This window comes from Pongo abelii, chromosome 1 (genome assembly GCF_028885655.2).
Source record: "Pongo abelii isolate AG06213 chromosome 1, NHGRI_mPonAbe1-v2.0_pri, whole genome shotgun sequence".
Classification (NCBI taxonomy): domain Eukaryota; kingdom Metazoa; phylum Chordata; class Mammalia; order Primates; family Hominidae; genus Pongo; species Pongo abelii.
Window position 1 is genome coordinate 219,839,927 of NC_071985.2, and position 25,992 is coordinate 219,865,918.

The window sequence follows — 25,992 nt, forward strand, 5'->3', positions numbered from 1 at the left end:
GGAGGTTCTAAGAAAGAATTTGCTTCCAAGCTCATTCAGACTGTGGGCAACACTTACTTCCTTGTGGCTGTCTCACTGAGGTTCCCATTGCAGCCACCTGCCATTCACGTTCACTCTGGGCTCCTGGAGCTTCCCTCAGGCCCAAGTGATCCTCCCAATTTGGCCTCCCAAAGTGCTGGGATTACAGGTGTGAGACACTACACCCAGCCATATTTAGCATAATTCTTAAGGGCTGTAAGATTTTGCCACCAGGCCCTCTCACAGTGTGGCTTCTTGCTTTTTCAAGGTCAGCAGGAAAATCTCTCCACGGTCAGCTAAGAAGGAGTCATGGAATACCCTGTTGCTCACAGGAGGGACATCACCCCTATATAGGAGCCGTATAACATAACCTAATCGAGGGGGTGACATCCCATTATAGGCACAGACCCCAACCGCCAGGATGCTGCCTGCTGCAGGAGCTTTAGCAAATATCAGTAGCTCTATCAGCTCGCGTCTGAGCCAGGTACTGTTCTGTGCAATTCATATAAGTTTTAACACTGTGAGGTCAACAATAATATTATCCCCATGTTACAGTTGAGGAAATTGATGCTCAGGGGGTTCAATGAACCGCCAGGCTCACATAGCATCCCTAGTTCAGAGTGATGTGCCTGAGACACGGCAGGAGGGCAATAGTGAGCTTTCTAAGCATGAGTAGCTTCCTTGTCACTTTTAGCAAAACCAGGTGCCACTAGATTGGTAATCAAACTTAGTACCCTGACTATTCCTACTGGGATTTGGTTCTCCATCCCTATGAGCTTGAAATTCCTTCAGCGCATCTTTAGTTGTTGCAAACCCTAACACATTGGTTCTCAAGCCTTAGCCAGGCCAGAATGTGCTGAAACTCAGATTACCGGGCCTCACCCCCCAGAGTCTCTGATTGAGCAGGTCTTGGGTGAGACCTGAGAATCTGCCTTTCTAACAAGTTCCCAGGTGATGCTGGTCCAAGGATCCCAGTTCAAGAACCACTGCACTAGTTTAATGATTCTCAAACCACCTGAAGCAGGAACTCTAGGGGTCCTTGTTGAATAAACAGGCCTGCAGTGAGACCCAGTAATCAGAATTTCTGGGGTGGGGCTGAGAGCCTGTGTTTTCAACAACCTTCCAAGTAATTATGGAACACTGAAGTTAGAAAACCACTTCAAAAAGGATCACCCCCTCCAAGATTTCTTGTTTGGCCTAAATGAATTGGAAATTTTAAGAAATCCTAGCTGAAAGCAGGGCCATGCAATAACATGGCTTTATCTCCCCTGAGGCCAGAAGAGACCCAGATTTGCAAATCTGTAAGAATTGCCTTGCTGGAGAAGAAGGAGCCCTTGGGAAGAATGGAGCTGCACAATCAGTTCCTGACCTTACAGGGCCCCAAACTCTCCCACCATCCAGCCAAGCCCTTTCATGTTGGCAGAGGCAGCTCTGGGGAACAGCCGCTGACCATCTCTAGCTCCACCACAGGCCTGGAAGCCTGAGATTCCTACCCCAAAATACTAAATCCACAGTGCAAAGTATCTGGAAAGATCCACTGCAAGACCCACCACCTCCCACAAGTCTCCTCTGCTTGACAGACAGAGGCCACACAGAACATTCTGCCAGTTTATACCAAAACAATTCCTCTAGTTTCTCTCTAACTTGCTGAAATCCTCTACTTCTTCCTGATGTCTGTCTATCTGAGCTGGCAAGGGCTAGGCTTCTGCCTCTCCTGTATGCCCTAGAACACCTTGTCTTGGGGGAAACTAGTAGATGCTTAGTAAGTGTCTCTTGCAGTTCAATATTAACATTAGGAGAGGTTCCAGTGCCCCCAACCCCAGCCCCATGATCCAGCAAGATGATAAAGGAGAGTTCCAATTTCATCTAAGCCAATCTTCTTAGGGGCCATGCAGGATGCAGCTCCTGGTCCCCACCCAGGTTTTCCTTTGGTTTATTTATGCTACACAGCCAGCAGGTAAATCTTGCATGGAATTATAGAATTTACATTAGGGCCAGGCACGGAGTCTCATGCCTGTAATCCCAGCACTTTGGGAAGCCCAAGTGGGTGGATCACCTGAGGTCAGGAGTTTGAAACCAGCCTAGCCAACATAGTGAAACCTCATCTCTGCAAAAAATTAGCCAGGTGTGGTGGTGCACCCCTGTAATCCCAGCTACTCAGGAGGCCGAGGTGGGAGAATTGCTTGAACCTGGGAGGCAGAGGCTGCAGTGAGCCAAGATTGTGCCACTGCACTCCAGCCTGGGCAACAGAGTGAGACCCTGTCTCAAAAAATTTAAAAAAAAAGAATTTGCATTAGATAGGATTTCATTTTTATAGATATAGAAACTCAGGCAACACTTTATCAATTTTATCATCTGATCTACTTTTTAAATGGGTGTCAACATGAGCTGTTGCCCTGGTCTCAGCCTCTTCCTTTAGACATTGAAGGAAGAGAAGCCCAGCCCTGGTCCTGGGAGTTGAGTGGACTGGAGTATCTTCAATGGCACTTATTGATCCCATCAAGCAGCACACGGTTTCATGTGGCCTTTTATCTGAAGTGTGTGCCCACAAGCAGATTGGACAAATCACCAACTCAGCAGAGGCCAGATAAAGCAGTTTCAGTAAGGAACTGCCGTGGACTCATTACACTCATTGCACAGGAGGAAAGACGGGGGTTGTCTTCTGACCTGAACACTCTACGGTGCTCACCAATGATAAGATTTGACCTGTGTACTGGGTAAAGGGGGTGCCCAGGGCAGCCCAGTGCTCGGCTGGGAAGCCGCCTTTGATCGTGAACACTGGTCTTTGTGTTACTCCAAGCACATGGTCCTCTAGCATTTTCCATGTATTTTAATATAACCTTCATAGTTCCTACATTAGAGGCTTGCCATCTCCACTTCACATAAAAAGCCGTGGTTCAGAGAGATTTAAAACAATAGTAATGGGGAAAAAGAAACTTGTCCAAAGTAACACATCAATAAATAGCCAAGCACAGCCAGAATGCAAATCTGACACCAAACCCATATCCTTCACTTCTTAGAACCACCTAGAAGGGACATCTGGGGGCCCAAACCCAACCCCAACTTCCAGCAGATAACTGTCCTTATCAATCACATCTTCCCTTTCTGCCAAGCTGCATCATGCCTTATAACATTTTTTTATTTAAGGACTAAGGATCTAATACATTAAGCGATATTACACAACAAACTCAAAATGCTTCTGTCTGGCCTACCAGGTGATGTATGTTGTGAGGCAGCTTTCAAAATGAAAATTTTCAAAGTGGGACAATTTATATAGACCTCAAAGGAAGTGATGTCTTCCTTCAGCATCAGAAAACAGGGGAATCTCATTTCTTCCGACTCAACCATGATGGATTATAATAGTTTCTCCTGATATCATTTGGATACTTGTCCTCACCCAAATCTCATGCTGAATTGTGATTCCCCAGTGCTGAAGGTGGGGCCTGGTAAGAGGTGTTTGGGTCATGGGGACAAATTCCTCATGGCTTGGTGCTGACTTCAGGATCCCGAAAGTGAGTGGGTTCTCCAAGATCTGGTTGTTTATAAGTGTGTGGCACCAGCCGGGCACAGTGGCTCATGACTGTAATCCCAGCACTTTGGGAGACCAAGGCAGGTAAATTACCTGAGGTCAGGAGTTCGAGACCAGCCTGGCCAACATGGTGAAACACCGTCTCTACCAAAAATACAAAAATGAGACAAGCGTGGTGGTGAGCACCTGTAACTCCAGTTGCTTAGGAGGCTGAGGCAGAAGAATTGCTTGAACCCGAGAGGTGGAGGTTGCAGTGAGCTGAGATGGCGCCGTTGCACTCCAGCCTGGGTGACAGAGCGAGACTCCATCTCAAAAACAAAACGAAACAAAACAAAAGTGTGTGGCATTTCCTCCATCTCTCTCTTGTTCCTGTCTTCCCCATATGATGCACCTCCTTCCCCTTTGCCTTCCATCATGATTGGAAGCTTTCTGGGACTTCCCAGAAACAGAAGACGCCATGCTTCCTGTACAGCCTGCAGAATCGTGAGCCAATAAAACCCCTTTCCTTTATAAATTACCCAGTCTCAGGTATTTCTTTATAGCAGTGCAAGAACAGCTGAACACACCTACATATTTCTTCTCATTATGGGAAAGCACCTGGAAATTGGGTGGGAGTTAGACCCTATATTAGTCTGTTCTCACATTACTATTAAAAAAAAACCTGAGAATGGGTAATTTATGAAGAACAGGTGTTTAACTGGCTCATGGTTCTGTAGGCTGTACAGGAAGCATGTTGCTAGCATCCTTTCCACTTCTGGGGAAGCCTCAGGAAACTTGCAATTGTGGCGGAAGGCAAACAGGGAGCCAGGCACTTTATACAGTGAAGCAGGAGCAAGAGAGTGGGGGAGGTGTCACACACTTTTTTTTTTTTTAGACAGAGTCTCGCTCTGTTGCCAGGCTGGAGTGTGGTGGTGCGATCTCGGCTCACTGCAACCTCCGACTCCCTGGTTCGAACGATTCTCCTGCCTCAGCCTCCCGAGTAGCTGGGATTACAGGCATGCACCACCACCCCCAGCTAATTTTTTGTATTTTTAGTAGAGACGGGGTTTCACCATGTTGGCCAGGATGGTCTCTATCTCCTGATCTCGTGATCCACCCACCTCGGCCTCCCAAAGTGCTGGGATTACAGGCGTGAGCCACCACACCCAGCCTGCGTCACATACTTTTAAACAATCAGATCTCATGAGAACACACTATCACCGCGGCAGCATCAAGGAGGATAGTGTTAAACCATAAGAACTTGCCTTTATGATCCAATCATCTCCCCCGAGGCCACACTTCCAACATTGGGGGTTACCATTCAACATGAGATTTGGATGGGGACACAGATCTAAACTATACCACACCCCACTGAAAGTATCCAGTCCAAATGCCAGCTATTGGGAGTGGCATCTGGGCCCTTCCTAATCGGCCTTCTCCACTCAGGGGTGAGATTGACCACCATCATCTGGGTTTAAACGAGGCCTCCATGAGCCTCAACATTTGAAGCGGATTCCCTGAAGCCAGCCAAGAAGAGGGGCTAGAGCTGCCTCTGGTCTCCCTTCTACATTTCCACCCCTGCAAATTACCCACCTTATTCTCAGGGTTCAACTCAAACCAAATCTTTCCATAAGGCTAGCAGAAGGAGGACTCTGCCCTCATAAATGCTTAATTCATCTCACTACATTTTTAAACCAGGCCTTCATCATAAGAAGCAGCCAAGAAAGACATTTTATCCTAAATAAGACCAAGCTTATTAATAAATAAGCCCAAATCAATATTCAGTATTGATTTGCAATTCTCTGAAGAAAATGTGGGTGTAGGAACAGGTGGGTGGCCAAGCAGGGTGCAAGAAGACCATTTTGTGGGGGAAACCCTGGCTGAGATAGAACAGATCCAGGCAGATTCTCCCTTATTCACAACCTCCCCCACCTTCCAATGCTAGACGGGAGCTCTCCTCCTCACTACCTAAGAGAGAGAAATCAATACCTCCCTCTTCACCCTCTTGCCCCTGAAAAAACACAGCCTTTCATAGGTTTACAGATTTTTTCTTTATTGTCAGGCATCCGAGGAAGGAGAAAGACTCACACTATCTTATCTCCTAATTGAAATCACCCCCGATGTTATCTGAACTCTGAGCTTGCAGATACATTGTTGTTTTTATTGGTATTTAAGAACCAGTGAAATTAAATGGTGTGTCCACCAATCTCATAATTCAAGGCTGGACACTAAGATTATCAATAACCTTGTACTTCCATAAGAAATGTTTATACCTAAATGCCCCCTGCCAATGCCCACCTTTTCCTCTTGTAGGGATAAGAAAGCTCCTACCAACTTTCCCTGAATTGGTGGACTTCATCTACCTGCGGGTACCAAGAAGAGAGAAGAAGAGGCAAACCTGCGAGCTCTAGCTGCTTTGCAAAAACAAAAGGCAACCCAAGGAGTAGCCTCGTACTTACTCTCTTTGGTCTCATAAAACATGTGTTTATTTTATGTTCTCCTCCAGCTCACGGAAGTCCTTAACAGCTCTGCCATGATGCTACTTGGGGTGAACACAGGTCTTGTCACCGTGGATTTCTGCACACACAACAATTTTTGCAGCTCAGCATCCTAGCTTAGGCCTGTTCCACCACTTGAGAAGTTTATGACCCTTGAAAGGGAAGTACAGGCTCCACCATGCTTTAGTTTACCAAAGGACAAGATAATGGCAAAGGGTTCTTCTGCAATGCCCAGTTCGTGTATCAGTGATCAATGCCTTCCCAAGAAAAGCTATAAAGTCTCTGCTGGCTGCCATCTGGCTTCGACATGGCTCCAAGTTTCCATTTCCAACTGCCAATGTCCACAAAGGAACTTTTGTTTAAATTGGGGACAACCAGGGTGGTACCACCTGACAAACTGGATTTTTAATGAACACTTAGGACCCAGGGGAATTAGCTATTTCAGCTGGAGCTTTCTTGGCCAAAGAGCCATCAAGGCCAAAGAGCCAAGCTTCAGCCTACAGCAATAGCTTTGGGCAAGAAAGCGTGGACTGCTTTGAAACCCCCTAGCTTTCTCATGACCTCTTATTACCCTCAAAGGCAAGTGGCTGGTCCTTCATGCTAGAGCAGGTAGGACAGTCTTTCTTTCTTTTTTTTTTTTTTTAATTATACTTTAAGTTTTAGGGTACATGTGCACAATGTGCAGGTTTGTTACATGTGTATACATAGGAGATATACCTAATGTAAATGAGAAGTTAATGGGTGCAAGAGAGTCTTTCTAAACCACAAGACAATGTGTTGATGCTGCCTGTTTCTCATGGGCAGTCCAGCTTTCTGAATAACCCCAGCTACAGGCTTTCTGATGTAACTAAAAATAAACCATGTCTTCAGTATGAAACAAAGTCCAGGAATTCTGTTTCAAGTAGAAAAATGGACTGCCAAAATGTGGCTGGCACTTTCTTTAAATTATTAAGTTCCTGCAGGCCGGCTGACAGCAAATGTTCTCTTTGCCTTGTCATCTATTCCATCTCCTGCTACCACTGCTAATCATATTATAAATTTGTGCACCAGTATTGCTGTCTTCAGACCCCGATAATTCTCAGAGAATCAGCTCTTATTTAGCACAAGCACATTCTCTTTTTCTCTATGAACTACACAGTCTTATAACTTCACCCAACAGGGGCACAAGAAGTATCCAAGCCAAAAAAATGTTGCGGTGGGAGAAGTTACTCCCAAACCCATCCAAAAATGTCTCGTGGGGAGACTGAGCTTTCATGAGAAGCCAGTCTGAAGGTTGCCAGACTAATTCAGCCTTATGTTTCCCAGAAAATATTTTGAAACTGGGTACAAATAGCATACATTTGGCTTGTTTGTGGAAGGGCTATTGGAACAGGAGATAACATCAGTGGCTGCAGGGACTGGGTTACCTTTAGAATTTCCTCCAGGATAAGAGAGCTTGGACCTGAGAGTAACAAAGACCAGATAATGCCAGCCTAGTTCATTCCAAGACCCCCCCCTACCCACCCAACACACACACACACCCTCACACACACCCCTCAAAGGCCTTGCCTTAAATCCTGTCACTCCTTCTGCCAGGCCTGGGCCCATACCCCTGGGCTGGGGTCTTCTCTACCACTTCCTGCTATTAAACTGAATTTAGGTCCTAGCTCCCACCCTTCCAAGCATCCTGGCACAGTCACCAGGGGCCACTCCACCTCACTATAGGGAGACATTCGCCAACTGATCCCTAATACTGGCATGAGAGGCACAAAATGTGCTTCCATCCTTCAGTGGGACTCTAGTCTTGGAGGGGGTGTCCTGTGGTGCTGGAATGTTCTATTGTGTGGTGGAGATACCTTCTCAGGGGAAATCCAGCTGCAAAAACACTTCTCATGAAGGTTTTCGCCATTCACATTAACTGAAGACAGAGACACCACATCAAAAGAGGCAGGAACAAAAATCACCCATGTAGATATTTCTTTTCTCTGAGCTAATGGAACAAGAAGTCCACCATAACCACTCCACGCATTACCTGGAGACACTGGGTATTTAACTTTGCAATGGCCTTTGCACAGGCGGGAAGCCTTACTTCCCAAAGAATCCCAACAAGCATGACACAGTCTCTTGGTCTGTTTGCCTGACTGTCGCTAGGAATGAAGATGTGCCCCAGAATGGAATTTTCAGGACTGCATTTGTCTCTCTCCCGTGGTGGCATCTGCAGCATAGCATGCTGTGTAATAATGGTCATTTCTGGTCCTGGCCCTGCTCTGGTTTTGGCCATGCCCAGTTGGCACAGAGTGAGTCCCTGAGACAGTCCCAGGTGAATGCCTTGTCCAGTGTCTGAGGCAAAGGGGATAATAAGAAACAGACTTAAGGTCAGTTCTGGCTGTCAGAATGGAAGACACTAAAGGTCAAAGGAGAGCAGTAAACCAAGTTCGATCACACACATATGGAAGCCAAGAGACAAAGTTAGGTCAGAAGAACGGGAAGAGGCAGACTGGAAACCTGGGCCAGTCCAGCCCAGGCAGCAGCATCTTCTTAGCAGTAGTACAGCCTTTCTGCCCCACAGGGTCTTAGAAGCATCACTTCCTCACACCTATAAGCACCTACGCCTCAACATCTCCAACTCCTGCCTCTCCGAAAACGAAGCCCGCCCCCAGGAGTCTGTGTATTTCTCTCTCCAGCCTGGAGGTTGTTTGCTCTATTTCTTTTTCAAGGAGTTAGTATGGTAGACTGAGGGGAAAGTCTACAAAACATTTGGAAATATAATAGGCATCCTTAGAAATACAAAACTGAACTCTTAAAGTAATAGAAATATACTGTAGTGGGCTGAAAATGCCCCCAACAAAAGACATTTACATCCTAATCCCTGGAACTTGTAAATGTTATGTTATTTGGGACAAGGGTCTCTTTTTTCAAATGATGTGATTGAAGCTAAGAATCTAGTAATGGGGAGATTATCCTGGATCATCCGAGTGGGCTCTAATTGCCATCACAAGTGTCTTTAGGAGAGTCAGAGGAAGATCACACACACAGATGAGAAGGAGGAGCTGGGTAACCATGGAGAGAGATTGGAGCTCCCAGAAGGAACTCAGGCCTTTTGAGACCTTGATTTCAGTCCAGAGATACTGATTTTGGATTTCTCGCCTCCAGAACAATGAGATAATATGTTTCTGTTGTTTTAAGTCACCAAGGTTGTGGTAATTTGTTATAACGGCTATAGGAAATTAATACATCCACAAAACAAACTAACAAAAAGAAATTACAAAACTGAAAACCAGAGTGATAGCACACACTAAGATTTTGGCTGTTCGGAGGCAATTGCTTATCTTGTAAAATGAATGCTAGAGTTTTATTAGCCACATGGGATAGATGGCAAGGTTTTAGGTTATGCTGGGATAGAGGAATTAGAACTACAATACTTTCCACACACATATTCACACACCAGCTATCTCAGAGGGCTCGTCATCAGGGAAGATGAGACTTGGATGTGGGTCCTGAACACAGGCACAGGGAGGTAAGAAAGCTTGTCTGTCTCAGTCTGAGTCCTGGATTGAGAGGGGTTGAGAGTGATCTCCCTTAATAACTCATTACTCCAAGCTTACCCTCATATGAGTTGGGGTTCAAATTTATACTACCTGGGAGTGTATGGAAATATCCAGCCTGGAAATTAACATTACCTACGGTAATAATATCTCACAGATAAAATTCCAAGAATAAGCTCAAAATCCAATCTTACAAAGTGCATGAGGTAATAAGCTATCTTAGACATGAGTCAACAGAAAAGCAGAGGAAATGTACTCAGGAATGCCAGAATTAGATTATAAAATTCCTTTATCAGATAAGCATTAATTTTAAATGATTAAATAAATAAAACATATGATCGAGAGCAAGAGAGACAAAGATCACCTTAAAAAATAATACCTGGGAGATTTGAAAACTGTTCAATGAGAACTTCTAGAGGTTAAAAAAAGACATTCAATGGAAAATGAATTGCCTGAGTTCAGCTGAAGATTAGACACAGCTAGAAAGAAAATTAATGAACCAGAAGATAGTTTTTAAAGTCATTATCCAGAATGCAACAGAGAGACAAAGATGGAAAATATGAAAAAGAGTTCAAATTGAGAAGTCTAACACAAGTCACAAAGGAATTTCTAAAGGAGGGATAGAAAGAATGGGAATCAGTGTTCAAAGAAATAAGTAACTGAACATGAGTTACTTGAATAACTGAACATGAGTAACTGAACATGAGTTACATGATTTGCATCTGAGATGCAAATCCTCAGATCTGAGAAGCACAAACCCCAGATAGGATAAATAAAATTAGATCTACCCCTAGCCACACTGTAGTGAAACTACAGAGCTTCCAGGACAAAGACTTTCAAAGCAAATCCATAGAAAAGAGAGATCACCTACAGAGAAATGACCCCCAAATCAAAGACCAACAGCAATAGTAGAAGCCAGAAACAGAGGAACATCCTTTCCAAAATGCTGAGAGAAAATAACTCAACTTAGAAATCTATATCCAGCTGACATTATCCAGTAACAGTAGCCAAAATAAAACAAAACATTCTAGAGACCCAGCTGTGGAGGCTTTGCTGTAGCTGATCCTGGCCTCCAGTGCAGATTGGTCCTGATCATGGATGATCATCTCAGCTGTGACTGGCCTGATCCCTATAACCCAACTTCTCCAACCTGGGAGTTCTCCCCCCAATACTTTCTGCTTAACAGATCACAGGGTGTTGCCTATTAATGGAAGGGAGGAGGCGTGAGGGGTTCCCTTCCTGAGATACTATTCCTTTTCACCTGTCTTGGAAGTGGCTATTTCCTCTGTGCTGATGGAGGTGCATGCTGGCCTCCAGCATCCCAGGGCACCTCCTTGCCCTGCCTTCTGCCTCTCCATCCTCTGCTCCCCTGCCCTAGTCCTTCTTTGGATCTCTCTACCCAGCCTTTCAGACAACTGCTCCATGTTAAGCACTGATGACATTGTAGACCCTGCCTCAGTCTCCAAACAGACCTTTCCACGTTTCCTGACACATTTCTGAGTCTACCATGTCTCTGTGCAGAGTGGTTCATGCCTCTCTAGAGCTCGCATCCCTTCTTGGAGACCTGTTGCTTCCGGTGCTGCTGACTGGGGCTGCAGTTACCCAGGGACTCAGAGGGACCCACCACGTACATTCCTTTTTAGATTCACTTGTCACCATGGAATCAAGGTCAAAACTTCTGTCTTTTCAAGTAGCCAAGAGCACTACCCTCTTAGAGCTGCTCAAAATCTCTTTAAGTCTCTCCCCAGCAGTGGCTGTCTTCCTCCTTCCCATCACTCCTCTAATTCCCTAGACCGGCAGAGATGAAAACATCCTCCTCCCTTTTTCCCTTTAGTCCTGTCCCCAAACCAGTTCTTTCTTTAAGTGGCCTAACTCATCTTCACTATATGTAACTGGTAATGGCTTTGGGGAGATCAAAGAGAAGACTTCAAGTTTCAGGAAGTCCAGCCAAGTGGAATCTAGCCTGGCCACTCGGCCGCCATCATGACATTGTCTTTGTCCTTTGATGGGAGTCCCCCACTGGCTGTCCTTCCCTTTGGCGTCTGAGGCTGAGTCTCCCACCTAGCCACACTGGCACTAGACCCTGTAGATGAAAACAAAAGGTAAAAGCAGGCACTAAAGAGGATGCTTGATATAAAGGACCAACAAAAATGCAGTTACTTTTCAGACAAAAGTCCAGACTCCATGTCTGTTTCATCCAGCTCATTCCTTACACACTTAGAAAGACAGATGTGATCTGAATTGGTCAAGGAACTAATGTCCAAAAGAAAAATGTGGTCCAAGACCATAAAACCACAAGTGGGTTATTCATCAAGGTCTGAACATCATCGCCCAGAGAGACGGGGGGCTGGGAATGCCAGTACATCATTAGTATATAATTTTATATTTTCAAAGCATTTTACAGCAAGACTTTTATAATCTTCCCTACTCCAAACATCACATTGTCAGTGTTAAGACTTCAAATAATCCCTGTTGCTTTGGGGTTTCCCACTGACCCGTGTGGAAACCCACCTCATTTACTTCTTGCTTTGTGGTTCCCATCACGGGCTGAGCCTTATTCACCCATGGCCATATCATGGGGACCATCATGGAGGTTTTGTTAACCTACAGCCATTAGATTTTATTCAGGAACAATGGGAGGGAAAGCTTGTCTGTTTAAGAGCTTTTTCCTCAATTTATTTACTTACGTATTTTGACTGATACATAATAGTTGTTCATATTTTGAGGGTGCACGTGATATTTCGTTACATTCATATAATGTGTAATGATCAAATCAGGGTAATAGGGAGAAATATTCATCATCTCAAACATTTGTCTTTTCTTTATGCCAGGAACATTCCCATTCTTCTCCTCTAGGTATTTTGAAATACACAATTAACTATAGTCACCCTCCAGAGCTATCAAACACTAGATCATATTCCTTCTACCTACCTGTATTTTTGCATCCATTCATCAGCCTCTTTGTATTCCCCCTCTTCCCTGTCTCCCTTCTTGCCTCTGGTAGCCGCCAGGGTTTGGGAACACAAGTGATAAAAGTCAACTCTTAAAGTTGTTTGGAAGCTGGTTTAGATATCCACATCAGGCCTAATGAAAACAGCCTGTATGAAGTTAAGCTGGTTGACTACACATGTCCAAGAATGAGACCAACTCTAAAGGCTAAGTGTATACCCCCTACACCCTGGGAAAGACAAAGCGCCTTCACGGTCCCACTCCTTATGGACTTTTGGTATCATGGAAGCCAGTTTCAAAGGAGGAAACCCTCTGGTCATTTAATCCCAGCACTTTCAGAAGAAAGAACCAAGGGAAAAGTAGGATCGCCAAGTTATTCTCCCACAAATGGGCCATTTTTCTTCTTTCTCAAACACACCCCCATTGTCTCACCAAATCCAGAGACATCCCTCTTGCCCTGTGGTGCCACCATCAAGGGCAGAGAGCCAGCTCTGTGGCTGGCCACCCCGGGGCTGCCTGGGGCCGTGTGTATCAGTAACTCGGCTAATGCCTTCCCTTTCTGCACTGGATAATCTCGGGTCCAAAACTGAAATGCCTCAGAGCCTTGGGGTTATGTGTTTCTTATCCACATCCCCTGCCAGGCCTTCAGGAACCCACGACCAAGGAAAGGGAGCAAACATCAGTAGCACAAGTAAAGCACCTTTATCACAATCCTAGTGCATACTTCATCGTACAACAAGCTAGGCAAGGATGCGAGAAGCTGACAGCCGGAGAGACACATGTGTTCACATGTGGCAGAACTCAGATGCCTGTCAAACAGTGGATATCTCACGCACAAGGGTGAAACAAGAGCAAAAGGTTAAGAGTATCGCTGATGCCGGTAGCAGCTTTTAAGCTGGCATGGGAAATCTGCTAACTAGAACTGAACGCTTAAACCAGAGCTTGTAAACTGGTGGCCCACTGGCAGGACACAGCTAGAGAGTTTGACCTCTGGAATTTTAAACGTTTCATTGGTAATACACATCCACAAATTGGAGGGCTTTATAGGAACATTGGGACTCCAGGTTTCTCTTGGAAACCATGATCTGGCAACACTGGAAATCCTAATAGAATCTCTGAGAAGTGGCACCCAGCTCACCTGACCTGTCCAGCCCCCTGTTTCAGACCAAATATCCGCTTCTTCCCGTGACTGTCTTTTTAACCTTAAACTGCTTCCTCTGGGATCAGATGATCCACATTTTGTTTAAGTAATATTGGAATTTTATTTACTCAGCTGCCACTTATTAAGGGTGACCGTATGATTTAACATGCAAACAAAGACATGCTTGAGAATGAACGTTGATACTGTTAATTATACCAGGAAGAGACACACAAACCCCAGGCAAACTCGGTCCAATGAGGGCCCTTCTTTAAACATCCTTTTGTGATTGGAGGGGAGGGGGGTGGCTATTTTTATAACCGGTTGGTTTTTGGCCTTGGGAATCAAGAAAAGAAAAAATGTTGAGGTTTTTTTTTTTTTTCAATGATTAGCCAAGGAAAACAAGTAGCAAGTTTTTTACTTGTCAGAAAGACATGACCAGAAGGAATGTTCTAATCCTAGTGTTATTAAACTTCCTCTCATTAAAAAAAATACAGCAATTGCACTAATAACAAATAGTAATAGTTATAGCAAATATTGATCTATTACAGCATTCTGTGTCAGGCACTGTGAGAAACATTTTACACATAATAACTCAGTGTCAGACTCATTACAACCCTATGAAGTAGTAAACTATTATTCTCCTGGTGCGAATGAGAAACATGTGGCACAGAGAGGTTAAGGTACTTGCCCAAGGTCACACAGCTAGTGAACGGCAGAAGTGGAATTTGAACCCAAGCCATGGAGCTCTTAAGTCCATACTAAAAATCACATGCCCCTGCCTCTGACAAATAGGTCTCTAGAGAAATAAGACTGCTTCTGATGTAGTGATGTGGGAGGCCCGTGCTGCTCACAAGCTGAGACCACTGTGTACGCTGCTTACCCCAAGGCTATGAGGACCCCACTTCATAGCCTTGAAGTTGCTTTTTCCTCAAGAAAATAAGCAACTTGTAGGAACTTCTTGAGGTCAAGTAGTGGTCCAAGGGGCATCATCGACAGTAAATGCTTGCACCACCAGCTGCATGAGTCCCAAGGAGATCACCAGGGCCTGGTAGGGGATACTCTACCTTGGGGCTGAGGGTGAGAGATCGGGCAGGGAGGGGCTGCTGGAGGAGAGGAATGAGAGGCTGACTCCCACCTCTTTGTGCATTGTGACTCACATATGTCTCTTTCCCTTTAAGGCCTGGAGTTCAGAGTACTCAATCTGATCAGCCCAAGGGACCATTGGAATAAGTTGTTTTCCCCACTGACCTAGAATCCAGATCGAGGCAAATTTGAGGACTATCAAGAAGAATTAGTCTTGAGAAAGAGAATAAACATAACCGCAATTTTGCTTTGCCAGATTCCACTAACAACATTTCATCATGCTAACAGCTACTCATAAGGATGACAGCCGCCCCGTAAAATGACTAATGATATGGTCTAAAACAGATGCGTCAATATCTTACTGATGAAAGCTGCTACATTGTCAGCACCATATGAGGCATAGAGGGTCCAAAGACAACCAAGATAGGCCGGGCACACTTTGGGAGGCTGAGGCAGGCAGATCACCTGAGGTCAGGAGTTCGAGACCAGACTGACCAACATGGTGAAACCCCTTCTCTACTAAACATACAAAAATTAGCTGGGCATGGTGGCACATACCTGTAATCCCAGCTACTCAGGAGGCTGAGGCACAAGAATCACTTGAACCCAGGAGGCGGAGGTTGCAGTGAGCCAAGATCGCACCACTGCACTCCAGCCTGGGCAACAGTGCGAGACTCCACCTCAAAAAAAAGGACAACCAAGATAATAGTTGTTGACCTCAGGAAGCTTAGAGTCTAACACAGAAGACATCAATGAACAGAAATCACAACCCAACATAACATGTTATGAGGAGGGACTGGCACCCAGTGTTAACAGATTCCACATTCATTCAACAAACAGTCATTTGCTGGCACAGATGTTCAGCAACATTTCTGGAAATTAATTTCTGGAGGAGAGTTTGAAAGGAAGAACAGGAATAAATAGGGACTTCAGATCCAGACTGCTTGAATTTGAATCCTGGCCCAACTGGCCCAACTGCTAACTAGTTAAGAGAAATATTTCCTTTATGGGCCTCGAGTTTCCTCATCTATAAAATGGGGATGATTTCACTTGCCTTCTGAGGATGCAACAAGGTGAAACAAGGTAATACGTAAAGCATTTAGCACAATAACCATCCCAGAATAAGTACCCAATAAGTGCCACCTATGGTTGTGCCCAATTGCCAGCAGTTCGCCATGGCGAATCTTTTTCTGGAATGTCAGAACACACTGTTTCCACTGGAGAAACAGCCAGGCAAGAAACAGGTCCTACACACCACCCCTCAGGAATCTACAAGAAAACCTTAAAGCTATGCTCCCATTCCCATGGATGGAAAAACAGGAAGTGTGTGCTTGCTTCTTTGCTCATCTTTATCTGTTTCACTTTTGCAAAAGTCCCCACTGTGCACAGCTCACCACAGATTCCATAAATGTTAGTTCCCTTGCCCTCTTAGTTATAAATTTGGCAAGTGGCTTCCAAATGTACATAGGCTTCATGTTCAGAAGGACCCCTATATTGTTTAAAAGGCAGGGAAAGGGGTTAAGCTGGCAGCCTTCAGAAGGAGCATGATAATAAAGTCAAAAGCTGCCCATACCACAGCTCTAGGTACTTAGTCTGACAGATGAGAGAGACAGACAGACAGGCATGGCTTGCACATGTCTGAGTTTCTGCATGGTGTGGTGCAGGGGACCAATCCCTCACTAATCATGCAAACAAGGAGCGTTGCAGGTGGCATCAGAGCTGCAGCCCAGGAACAGTGCCAAGCAGCAGCAGTCCAGGTGCTGAAGTCCTGTCACCTTCCTGTCCTCATCTCCCTTCCACCTTCCTCGAGCTGGGCCTGGATTCATGCAACGTCAGCAGGACATATTAGATAAAATGACTTTAGTTGTTCGGGTCAAGCAAGGTAACTGCAGAAATGCTTTCTGCCCACATGAAATGGGTTGGAAATCAACTTCCGTAACACAGGGGCAACTTAGCAAGTCGGAACTTGGCACAATAGAGGAAGTCCCCACCAGCTATGGTCTGCAAGCTGGGGGTCACCCAACCAATAGACTGCCAGGCCAGGGGATGGGGCAACAGCCCTCTGCAGAGACGCAGCCAAATGCCAGGTCAGGGGGTAAAGGGTGTCCAGTTAAACATTTTGGGAACCCAGGAGAATATGGACAAGGGGACTTGTCCAGCTGCACTGAGGCCACTAGCATACCAGCTTGCGTCTGTACTGCCTATCCCCTCGGAGGTCCCCCCAACACCCTCAGATGTTGGACACAGCTGAACCCCTGTATGTTTCTGAATATTACGATATCAGCAGATACACTGCCTGGGAGTGTGGCCTTAAGCTCCCACCTGAAGGAGGTCAGGCAGCACAAATGGACAGTGGCAGCCTCCATTGGTCGTGCCTGCCTGGCCAGACCAACTTCTTACCTACCATTTTAGGCTATAGCAGGGGCAAAGGCAAGTAAAAGAAATTTGGGTGGGGGGTTAGAAATAGAAGAGGATGAACTTCCTCACAGGACTATTAAGTGGGATGAAGGACCTGGAGAGGGAGGAAGGTGGGCAACAGCACCAAAGCCACCCCAAGATCCAAAATGCTGCTCTCTCCTCCAAATCCTTGAGCGAGACAAGACACATTTTTGAAAACCCTTTGCAGAAGCTGTGGAATTGCCTTTTTTGAGCACAGCCTTTGGGGTTGGGCTGCCTGAAGTTTAAATCCCAACTCTGCCAACATGGAAATCTCACCGGTTAACTAGGGAATGCTCCATCCACCCTGTAGGGTGGCATGAAAATCAGGCAGATGTGATCTTGTCTAGCTCAGATGGTATAGATTTGGGCACATGCTGAGAACTCTGTTCTTGCTAGGACTTTCAGATCTATTCTAAAAGCTTCCTGAAGCAACCCCTACATACATGTATGAGCCTGAGAGTGTGGTCTCATGTGTGGATGGTGGAAGAGAACGTGAGAAAACCACAGCACCACGTAGCATCAAGGGTACCAGCAAATAAGCATCTTTCAGAGCCACACTCTCAGGCTTGATCCCTTTCACATTGTGCCACACAAATTCTGTCTAATCTCATTCTGTGCTCCCTATGCTGTTCTAGGGGAGGGGTCAGCAAAGTTTTTGTTTTTTCTGCAAAGAGCCAGATAATAAGTAGTATTGGCTTTATGGTTCACACGGTTTCACTCATGACTACTTGACTCTGCCACTGTAGCACAAAAGCGGCCACAGACAAAATGTACATAAATGGGCATGGCTGTGTACCAATAAAACTTTATTTACAAAGGCAAGTAGTGGGCCAGATTTGGCCCCAGGGATGTAGTTTGCCAACCTTTGGTTTGAAGCTCACACAGCCAGCAACAGCCAAACTGGGACTAAATGAGAAAGAACCACATGCTCTTCCCACGGCCCCACCAGACCTTCATGCTCCCACTACTGCTAATTGGGTCAAAGCTTTTATTGGTCTCATCCGTGCCCAATTTCGCCCTGCCTCCAAGAAACCTATCTCTGCTGCCCCACTAAATCCTAGGTGCCCTTTAGTACTCAACCCCCTCCCATCCCCACCTCTTTAAGCATCCTTACTGCTCCATTCCTGAAAATCAACTTTTTCTCCTAAGACATGAGATACCGACAGATATAAAAGATTAGCCCCAGTTGTCACCAGGGACTATGCAATTTAGGGGTTAAAGGCACAGGCCTGAGCATCAGACCAAGGCTTTCCTTCCCAAATGGTGTGAAGGTGGGCATGCAGGCAACCCCTGTGTATTTCCTTTGCCTATGGAAATTGGCTAGGGTTTTAAAAAATTACGGGAGCCTGGCATGGTTGCTCACTCCTATAATCTCAGCATTTGGGGGTGCTGAGACAGAAGGATCACTTGAGCCCAGGAGTTCAAGACCAGCCTGGGCAATGTAATGAGACTTCATCTCTACAAAAAAAAAAAATTAAAAATTAACCAGGAATGGTGGTACATGCCTGTGGTCCCAGCTACTTGGGAGACTGAGATGGGAGGATTGCTTGAGCCTAGGAGGTCAAGGCTGCAGTGAGCTATGATCACGCCACTGCACTACAGCCTGGCCCACCATTTGCTTTTGCAAATAAAGTTCTATTGGCACACAGCCATGCCCATTCAAATACACTTTGTCTGTGGCTGCTTTTGTGCTACAATGGTAGAGCCAAGTAGTCGTAAGCGAAAACATGTGGGCTATAAAGCCAACAATATTTACTATCTGGCTCTTTACAGAAGAAACAAAACCTTTGTCAACCCCTGCCCTAGACCAGCATAGATGGCAGGAGGCAGAGGCGGGAGAACCACTTGAGCCTAGGAGGTTGAGGTTGCAGTGAGCTATGATCATACCACTGCACTGTAGCCTGGGTGACAAATCAAGACCCTGTCTGAAAAAATAAAAAAAAATTATAAAAATTACAGGAGTTAGTTTATGTAAAACATATAAGAAGCGTTGTTCAGGAAATGGTATCATTGAAAAGTCACATTGTGTGTAATTCTCTTTTCCTCAGTATGCTTTATGTTTACACCAGTGAGACCAACATCTCCAGGAGTATGAGCCGTAACTTACTCTCCAGATCCTGTGGTTCCTGGCACTGTGCACAGTACATAGCAGGTACTCAGTGAGTACATGGGATCTGCAGCTACCTCTCACTTGGGAACATATGTGATTAACCCAGCTGTAAACCCCTAGAGTCTGTGAATCATTTTCACATACATTTAAGATCTCATTTGTGATACTCGCTGGACTGTAAATGGCTGGCTGGAGACGTATCAGTGTTGGTCTCCATCCCTTTCGCGTCCTAATTGAGTGAGCTCTTTTGACTTAAGGTTAATGATTCCTCTTTGTGTTTCTTCAGGGAGAGTGTTCTCCCTGGAGACTGCCAGTCATTATTATTCCATGTTGCATTGATCTCTTGACATAAAGGATGTTTTTTTAAAAAGAGGCAGAGGATTTCATGGCCTGATGTAGGCCTGGGTGCTTCTAAAAGAAAGTGAATGAAGCCACAGGGGAGGTACTTTAGAAATCCGATGTGCCTTCCCACAGGAGCCTCAGAGAAGTAGAAAGGCAAGGCGAGGGAACCTCAGTCCAGGAAAGCTTCCGAGCCCTCCTACCTAATCCATTCCAGATAAAATATTCCACAGATGTATGGAGTGGGAGATTTTCAACCTTCTGGACAAACCAAAATCAAGTTAGGAGTGCAGTGGGTGGCAAAGGGTGTGTGTTCAATGCTTCCATCGTCTACTACCAAAGGCAGCTATGCCCCTCCCTGCAAACAGAGACGCCTTGACTGACCCATAGAAGGATGTTTTCACATATTAACTCAATTAATCTTTGCGATGATCTTATGGAGTGCCTAGTAGCTCCATTTTACAAAAGAGGAAACTGAGGCACAGAGAGGCTAAGTAACTTGCCTGAGATCACACAGTTTTTCATAAGTGAAACTGGGACCCCAACCCAGGCAGTCAGCTCCAGAGCCCTCACTCACCCACTCCACGAGCTGCCTCTCTGTGCAGACACATCCAGTTTTAGAAACCAGCTCTAGTGTGTCTTCTCCCCCAAGCTGTGCTCCTCTGAGCTCACAGAATCTCAGGCCTGGATGGACCCAGCAGCCCTGAATCCAGTTCTCTTGTTTTGCAGCAGCGGACGGATACCCCAGGAAGGGGGGTGAGGTCTGCAATTTCCAAGGTCATGCAACTACCCAGTGAAAGCATCAACACTGACTCAGGCCCCCAGACTCCTAATACAGTGCTCGTCTCACCATCTTCCTGAGACTCATGGCCAAAATGCACAATTAACCCTATAACACCCAGGAAAACATTGGAGGAACGTGTGGTTGTTTTCCCAGTGAGAATTAACGCCAAAAAAGTCGAGAAACAGGCAATCTATTTCGTATGTGACTCCAACCCAATCATAAGCATGTCTCAAGCACCACTTGTGAGTTTGAGCACGGTGACTATTTGCACCAAGCCATCCATCCTCACCTTTTTTTTTTAATGTGACCACATGTGCATCCTAGCAAGATGGCTAGCATGGGTTATAAGGCCTGCAGCCCATGCCAATCTTTCCCTTCTGTATAAAACGTGAGCCATTTGGAAGACAAATTCATGAGCACAGACTAATGAGGAATCCCCACAACCAAGTCAAAGCCTGGGAGAGGCTGCTCAGAGCAGACACTTTTAAGCATGGAAGTTACTCCAGCAGGGGCTGGTGGGGCATAGATTAAACATAACTCTTAGGAGCAGAGAGAGGCAAGCTGACAAAGGCAACCAGGCTACGACTGGCACCTGCCCTCAAAAGATGGCCACAGCATGGCATCATCAGATCCATCCTGACGCACCCTCCTTCACCCCCCAGCTAGCCACAGAGAAAATCGATGACGAAGGACAAACAAGGCCCCTCACTCATTGCAAAAGCAGCACGTTGTCTCATGGCAAGTCCTAAAAACTTTATCTTTTACAGTGATAAATGCCAGGCAAACATGTCACTAGCTAGTTAAGTCTTACATCCCAAATTATATCAAGAAAGAGATGAAGTAGGCTGACAGACACACAGACACACACAGACCACTGTTTTTGGGGACCCGGGATAACGCTCCACTTCCCATTCTCTGAGCACATCACACACAACACAATTCCTACCTGCTTGCATAAGTTGGCACTGCTGACCAAAGACGTGGGAGAAGGTGACGGGGCCTGTGGCAGAACTGGATGTCGCCAGCGTGGATTCCATGGCTCTTTTGGGGTCTTTGGTGTTGGTCATGTGGCAGCGTCCAGACCCTTGGAGTGTCAGAGCAAAGGATGCCGTCGCTGGCCCAGGAACTGCAGATCTGAGGCTACTTGTCACTTCCAAGAAAATGTCCCCGCCCCCAAAGTTTATAGTGCTTCTTCCTTTCGCCACCCTTTCCTTGCAGTTTTTCTCAAACACCAGTCAAGTAAAACATGAAACCCTATAAGCCTTGGCAAATCTTGCACAGCAGCAGTTCCATGCAAAAGAAAAATCTAAGTTTCCCCCTAACCAGGAGTCGTTGCTTCTTGACCCGGAAGGGTGGCTGGAACTTGCCCCCCGGCCCGGGGCTGCTACTCCTGGGGTCACCTGGAAGGGGCAGGGAACCCGGGAGCAGCTCAGCCCCGGGTGTGTTCCAGCACCAGCTGCCGGCGAAGCGCTGCCCAGGCCCCGCGGCGTCTCAGTCCAGGGAGGCGGGCAGGGCGCGAGGCTGCCCCAGGGTCCCCGGGGAGCTGGCCTTGCTGGCGCCGCCCCGCTGCCTGCAGCGCCGACCCTGGGCTCCCGCGTCCCCGCGCGAGCGCCGCGGTCCCAGGTCCTGCACGCGCCGGGCGTCCGGCTGCTGCCAAAGGGAGAGCGCGGGAGGCGCGCGGCGCGGGCGCAGTGCAGCTCCGGACCCGCAGGCGTCCCCGGCTCATCCTCCACTCCGGACGCCTAGGCCTTGCCGCTCCCCATTCCTCGCGGGGCAGCAGGGAGGGACTGAGACCTGCTGCGGCGGCCCCCAATCCGCGCCGCCACCCCGGTGCGGTGATGCAAAGGGGGCAGTTCCTGGGAGATATTCTGGATGCGGAGGGAAGTGCTAACTCAGCCCAGCAGGCTCCAGGGCTGCTGTAACCTCTTCCTGCCCACAGCCAAGGAAGTGCCAGGCACGGGAGACCCGACTGCCTGCGATAAAATCCAGAGACCAAGAAGAGAAAAGGAGAAAATGCCACACATCCCCTAGGGCGCTCCGGTGATACAGAGATCTGAGTGCTTCATCTTAGCTGACCCAGCCCTGCTGTGTATGAAGAAGGATCTGTCCCCTGCTCCAAACCAAAACGGGCCGCTTCTCTGGAAAAGGAGGAGGGGGGTACTTTTTGCATAATTCCAACAGCTATTTCTGCCAGTGCTGGGTTTATTTTGCTATTCCACCTGCTAATCATGAAGATACTAACTCCAGAGAGGCTGCATCATCTCGGGCCAGCATTTGGGGTACTTTGAGGATTCCGTTGCGACACTGGCACTGGCAATCACCTTGCTAGGCAGCAACACACGTGCAGGGAGAGAGAGGCTGTGCCACAATCAGCTCAGCTGCAGCCGTCAAAGCACCCGTGTCCGTTTCCCTCCGGAGAACTTTGATTTAGAAAAGCCATTTGTCTCTTCTGTATTTAAGCAACAGAAGATAAACTCACAACTGATCTAGGGGCCAGAAAGACTCTCAAACAGAGCCTTTTTTCCATTACAGCCCTTGGCCAGCAAACATGTACAACTTAGTGATGTTTTGAGGGTTCCTTGGGATGGGTAAGACGAGGTAGAGGAGCCTTGAAGAAGTTCCAAGGGTTCAAAGGACGTCTGACTTTGTGTTAATGCTTCCAGGTAGTTTAAGTGATTGAGCATCCCTTTTCTTATCATGCAAGAGGCTCTTCGCGTCATGAAACTGTAGGACACCAGGGACCATTTCTCTCTGGCAAATTGGGTCTAAGGTGGTCAAGAGCTAGGGTTAGAAGACCAGATATCTTGATATCTGCAGAAACCCCACGCAGGAAGGGAAATAGATTGGTTTCTCAGGTCTGAGTGGAAATGGAAGTTATAATGCCTCCCAGCAATGGCCTATTAGCTGCTGTTAAAAAAAAAAATCCAAGGTGAACCTTTATATAGTAGTTCAACCTGCAGATGTCTTCTGTTTGGCAATCTATGTTTTCCTGCATTCTCTGTATACCCAGTCCATTGCTTCTCACTGCTAAATGGTGTTTCATATATTAAATGTACGATTTTACTCTATCTGCTCCCTTAGCACCCGGCAACTGACTTGCTTCCGAAGCTCTCCTCCTATAAACAGCACAGCACTGGGAGCAGTGGTTCACACCTGTAATCTCAGCACTTTGGGAGGCTGAGGCGGGTGGATCACCTGAGATTAGGAGTTCGAGACCAGCCTGGCCAACGTGGTGAAATGCCGTCTCTGCTAACTATACAAAAAAAAAAAAATTAGCCGAGTGTGGTGGTGGGTGCCTGTAATCCCAGCTGCTCGGGAGGCTGAGGCAGAAGAATTGCTTGAACCTGGGAGGCAGAGGCTGCAGTGAGCCGAGATCTCGCCACTGCATTCCAGCCTGGGTGACAGAGCGAGACTCCGTCTCAAAAAAAACAAAAACAAAACAAAAGAAAAAAAGCAGCATGGTGATGACGCCATCAAGCATTAAGGTCATCAAGCAATATATTGTCCAAATCAGGACACTCTGCAAGTAAGTAGAGGTGCCACTGATAACTACACCGGGATACACAGCATAAACCAGGAGCGATGGAGAGCGGCACAAGAATTTCCCTGGCTACACAACCAGGAGTAGAATTGTTCAAGGATAAATGCAAATTTGATTTCACTAAATGCTTCCAAGTACTACTCCAGAATGGCTGTGCTGGTTTACACGCCCACTAGTACTACACATGGTGCTTATACTCCCACTTTCCCACACTTTTGCCAGTAACTGTTGTTGGCAGAAATTAGAAAGCTAGGAAATTTAACAGGTACAGTTCATTATAATTCATTGTTTTGATTTGCCTTTCCTTAATTACTAAGTCAAGTACTTCTTGAAAAGCTTACCAGCCATGGAGGCTTCCTCCTCAGAAAATTTCCTGTTCATAGTCTTTGCCCATTTTTTCAGTCATTTTACTATTTTCCAGCATTCTTGTTGATTCATTAGAGTTCATTGGTTTTGCTAGCTATTAACCTCTAATCCACTTAGATTCTACAAGTTATCTTCTCCCAGCTGGTCATCCAGCTGGTAACTACCCATGGCGTCTTTCCTTGACTTGAAATACTTAATTTTAGGGTGGTCTGGTCAGTTGCTCTTTTGACTTATAGTCTGATTTGGGGGTCTTGCTTAAAACATCCTTCCCTCTTGATTGCAAAGTTAGCCTTTTTTATAGTTTTACCTTTCATACTCGGGTCTATCCGGAGCTTATTTTTATATCTGGTATTCGGTAGGGTTCACCTTTTTCCCCTCAAGATTGTGAAACAGTTTTCCCAAAACCATCTTTTCCTTATGCAATGGGCTGAATGTTTATGTTCCTCCAAAACTGATATGTAGAAATCCTAACTTTCGATATGATACAATTAGGAGGTAAAGCCTTTGGGGGGGGCGATAAGATAATGAGGGTGGCGCCATTGTGAATGGGATTGCTGCCCTTATAAAAAGGATCCCAGGGAACTTTCTAGCTCTTTTTCCACCAAGTGAGGACATAGAGAGAAGCTGGCAGCCTGCAATCTGCAAGTGTACCCTCACCAGAACCAGGCCACGCTGGCACCCTGATCTCAGACTTCCAGCCTCTAGAACTGTGAGAAATACATTTCTGTTGTTTATAAGCCACCCAGTCTATGGCATTCCACTATAGCAGCTCGAACTGACCAAGGCCTCCTACCTATCTTTTTCCACTGTAGCACCACTATTATTACCTATCATGTTTCCATATACATAAGTATATTCTTGAGCTTCTCTATCCTATCTACTGATTCCTCAAACTATGCTATCAATATTCAAATTTTAAAGTTAGTGGCTAACATTTTAAGAAGTTTGGATTTTGAATTTTTCAAGACAAGTCAGATTTGATAGTGTTGGGCCTTCATGTCTCATGCCACAATAAATTGGAGCAGCAATTGCCCCTTTTATATGGAATGCTTGCCATCCTGTTACACCCAGCATGGTCTGCATTCATTTACAATACAAGCCTATTCCTCACAGAGACGTGTTCTGGTATTGAAATGTCTCTGGAGATAGAGATCAAAAGAAAGTCACACAGGAGAAGTCATTAACTGATGTATAGGACTCTTGTTACATCTGCATTAATAAGGATCATTTATTTAATATCTATTTGATCCCTAACCCTAGGCTAACCACAAGTAGATGGGATAGTGGTGTGCATGGAAAGTGGTAGAGGGAAGGAATGAAGAGACAGTGGGAAAAGCAACACAAAATATATCTATGTATATATGATCAACACAAAGAATGATTAACTACACAAGTGGAAAGACACGAAACCACATTGCGAATTATGGCCATGAAAGGTCTTGTCATTCTAATACAGGTGACAGCTGGAGCCTTCAGTGAGCGCTTTACAGGAGGCAGTGTTAGACCTGGGTCTAAGAAGAGAAGTAGGATTTGTTTCAGTAGAAGGAAGAGGATTGGGTTGGGGAGGGAATTTGGGCAAGTCATTAGGACAAGGCTAGCATAAATATCGTGTTATACTGAAAACATTTTAAAGTCTAGTTCGGGCTTTTTAGATAAGAAATAATATAAATTTGCTCTGGTTCAAATCAACAA

General features: G+C 46.0%; 1 protein-coding gene across 1 annotated transcript in view; it reads right to left on the bottom strand.

The window, feature by feature from the left end:
- The window catches only part of KAZN (kazrin, periplakin interacting protein), a 1,222,068-nt gene extending 1,200,190 nt beyond the window's left edge, over positions 1-21,878 (bottom strand). Inside the window, exon 1 of the mRNA XM_054541427.2 lies at positions 21,340-21,878. Coding sequence (XP_054397402.1) covers positions 21,340-21,460 — 121 coding nt within the window. The 5' untranslated portion in view covers positions 21,461-21,878. The remainder of the gene's footprint in view (positions 1-21,339) is intronic.
- Positions 21,879-25,992: the final 4,114 nt, after the last annotated feature.